This window comes from Pistacia vera, unplaced genomic scaffold (genome assembly GCF_008641045.1).
Source record: "Pistacia vera cultivar Batoury unplaced genomic scaffold, PisVer_v2 Contig423, whole genome shotgun sequence".
Classification (NCBI taxonomy): Eukaryota; Viridiplantae; Streptophyta; class Magnoliopsida; order Sapindales; family Anacardiaceae; genus Pistacia; species Pistacia vera.
The window spans coordinates 763,940-767,344 of NW_022196250.1; the positions used below are offsets into that span (position 1 = coordinate 763,940).

At 39.9% G+C, this 3,405-nt stretch overlaps 1 protein-coding gene across 1 annotated transcript; it reads left to right on the plus strand.

Moving 5' to 3' along the window:
- Nucleotides 1–2,217: 2,217 nt before the first annotated feature.
- On the plus strand, nucleotides 2,218–3,000 carry LOC116143002. The gene has a single exon (XM_031428420.1). It carries the CDS (start codon nucleotides 2,218–2,220, stop codon nucleotides 2,998–3,000), a length of 783 nt encoding a protein of 260 aa, XP_031284280.1.
- Nucleotides 3,001–3,405: the final 405 nt, after the last annotated feature.

A 3,405-nucleotide genomic window follows, 5' to 3' on the forward strand; every position in this document is an offset into this window, starting at 1 on the left:
AGGATCAAAGTTGCTGGGTTTTGGCTGAAGTACATTATTTTGCAATCTACGGCTAAAATGCAGTAAGTTTGTGTTTCTTTGTAAACAGTTGGTGTTTCTCTGCCGGAGTCACATGGATTGCAAAGGTTAGTATAAAAGCAGTTCAATAATTCTTTGTAAGCTAAATTGAATGAAATTAATAAAAGATCAGTTCTGGAATTTTTTTTCTATTTCTCTCTCAAGCTCCTCTGTTTCTCGGGAAAGTATAACTAATGTCGGAGCATAAGACAAAGAAAAAAAAAAAAAAAGGACATGGGAAAGATATTTTAATTGTATTGACTTTTTGTCCCACATGGGAAAGAGATGTTTACCTTTTGCACTTGGAAGGCTATAAATAAAGTCTTGCTTTGTCCCTTGTAATCATCCCTTAGCATTATCAAAACATTTGAGTTAAAGCACTTGCTTTTCTCTTCCTCTTTGAGGTTTCTTTTAGTTATCCTTGGCGTAGCCAACCAAGGTGGGCTTTTTGGCTATTCTTGCCATAGTGAGGTTTATTCTAACCTCACCATAATTGGCATCCATAGTGGGGTTTTCAACCTTGCCAAGATTGGGGTTTTCGCGATGTCCCGGCGTCAGCTTGGTATCAGAGCTTTGGTTTCTTCTTTAGGTAATTTTTTTTTCCTCTTTCTCACTTTTACGTTCAAGTAGCCATTATTCTAGTTTTTTTTTTTTTTTTCCTTGCCTAGTCATTAGTTTACAGAGCTTTGGTTTAGGACAGTAAGTAGCTATTTAATTCATATGCATGTCTAGGAAAATTCTGTCAACAAGACAATAAGAGTATAAGGAAAGTGGGTTTTAAGTGGGACAGCTTATGACCCCTCCACTTTCCTAGGAATTTTCCTGGTGCGTATTGAACCATAGTAGCGCTTACTACTATATCAAGTTTTTGTAAATTATTTGATTTTTATACCTCATCACCCCTATCACAAAATGCCACCAAAACCTCCAAATCGTTAGAGAACTGTGCGAGATGTTAAAATTGAGGAATTAAGAAACCAAATCAAAGAACTACAAGAACAACTTGCAAGACAGGGAGTCACACGAGATCAAGATAATGAAATCAGTAATAGTTCCAACAGTGAAGGTGAGGGCACCAATCCATTTAGGGAAGACTCCTTATCTCGAGATGAATCTCCTAGGGTCCGTCCGAGGGGTCGAGGCAGTGAATTTGGGATCTCAAGTTTCAGAGTAGACATTCATGAGTTTGAGGGAAGACTTCAGCCATATGATTTTATTGACTGGTTACACATGGTAGAAAGAATTTTTGAGCTTCAAGATGTTCCTGACGAGAAGCGTGTGAAACTAGTTGCAATAAAATTGAAGAAATATGCATCTATATGGTTGGAGAATTTGAAACGGCAGCGAGAAAGGGAGGGCCGTCAGAAGATTAGAACATGGGAGAAGATGCGCCGAGAGCTCAAACGTAAGTTTCTTCCAGCACACTATCGACAAGACACTTTTCTTCAGTTTCATAATTTAAGACAAAGAGCCATGTCGGTAGAAGAGTATACGATGGAGTTTGTGCAACTTTTTCTGAAGTGTGATATCCATGAACCAGAAGAGCAAACTATCACTCGTTATCTGGGAGGTCTTAATGTAGAGATTGCAGATGTCGTGCAATTACAACCATATTGGAGTCTGATTGATGTTATCCAGTTCGCGATTAAGGTTGAGAAGCAGCAGGCATGGAAGAACACCATAAATCCCAAGAGGCAGAGGGAGACTACAACAAGCCATGGGAAACAAAGCTTAGCATCCGTTCCAAATTCTAAAGTAAACTCCTTCAAGCCTCCTTACAGAAATGATAAAGAGGGTGGTTCTAATCGCACTCCTAATGCCGCTTCAAGAAAATGTTTCAAGTGCCAAGGTTTTGGGCATATCGCTTCTGACTGTCCAAATCGAAGAATTGTTTCACTTGTGGAGTAATAAGTTATTGAAGAGCATGTTGAGGAGGGTACAATAGATGGAGAAGAAATGCTTGATGATGATAGAATAAAAGAAGTACCTGCTGATAATGGAGAATCCCTTGTGGTACGTCGCAATCTTAGCACCGTTATGATGACTGAAGATGAACGTTGACTTCGTCACAATATTTTCCATACAAGGTACACATCCAAAGGGAAGGTTTGTAACGTCATTATTGATGGGGGTAGCTGTGAAAATGTTGTTGCCAATTATATGGTAGAGAAATTGAAGCTCCCAGCCGTAGCACATCCTTATCCTTATAAACTACAATGGTTGATGAAAGGAAATGAAGTCAAGGTGTCCAAGCATTATTGTGTTCAATTTTCCATCGGGGATAAGTATCAAGATGAAGTTTGGTGTGATGTTGTTCCGATGGATGCTTGCCACTTATTATTGGGATGCCCATGGCAGTATGATCGTCAAGCTCTTCATGTTGGATACAAAAACATGTATTTTTTCAAAAAGGATGGGGTAAGGGTAATGTTGACCCTTATGAGGCCAGAAAATCGTTTGAAGAAACCAGAGGAGCCTGCGGCATTCATCACGAGATTTGGTCTTGAGAAGGCTTGTCGGGAAATAAACCAGGTGTGCTTGTTACTATTGTGCCAAGAAAATGAAGTGTCATTTCTTGCCTTGCCAGAAGAAGTCAAGCACTTACTTCAAGAATTTTCTGATGTTGTGCCAGATGAGATACCTCCTAGGTTGCCACCAACACGAGATATTCAATATGCTATTGATTTCATTCCTGGTTCTGTCATTCCAAATAAACCAGCATACCGCATGAACCCTAAAGAACATGAGGAGCTACAACGCCAAGTTAAGCAACTTTTAGAGAAAGGCCTAGTAAGAGAAAGTGTCAGCCCGTGTGCAGTCCCTCCTTTACTAGTTCCAAAGAAAGACGGGACTTGGCGTATGTGCATTGATAGTCGTGCTGTGAACAAGATTATTATCAAGTATCATTTCCCTATTCCTCGGTTTGATGACTTGCTGGATTAGTTGCATGGAGCCACCGTTTTTTCCAAGATAGACCTATGAAGTGGCTATCATCAAATTCGAATGCGGGTTGGGGATGAATGGAAGATTGCATTTAAAACTCGTGATGGGCTATATGAATGGACAGTCATGCCTTTTGGCCTCTCCAATGCACCCAGCACCTTTATGCATCTCATGAATCAGATTTTTCACCCTTTCATTGGACAGTTTGTTAAGGTATATTTCGATGATATTTTGGTATATACCCAAAACCCTGAAGACCATCTGGAGCATTTACGACAGATCCTTGAAGTGCTCAGGAAGCAAAAACTCTTTGTCAACTTGAAGAAATGTGAGTTTTTAACAAACAAGGTTGTCTTTCTGGGGTATGTTGTGTCCAGCCAAGGAATTGAAGTGGACCAGAGCAAA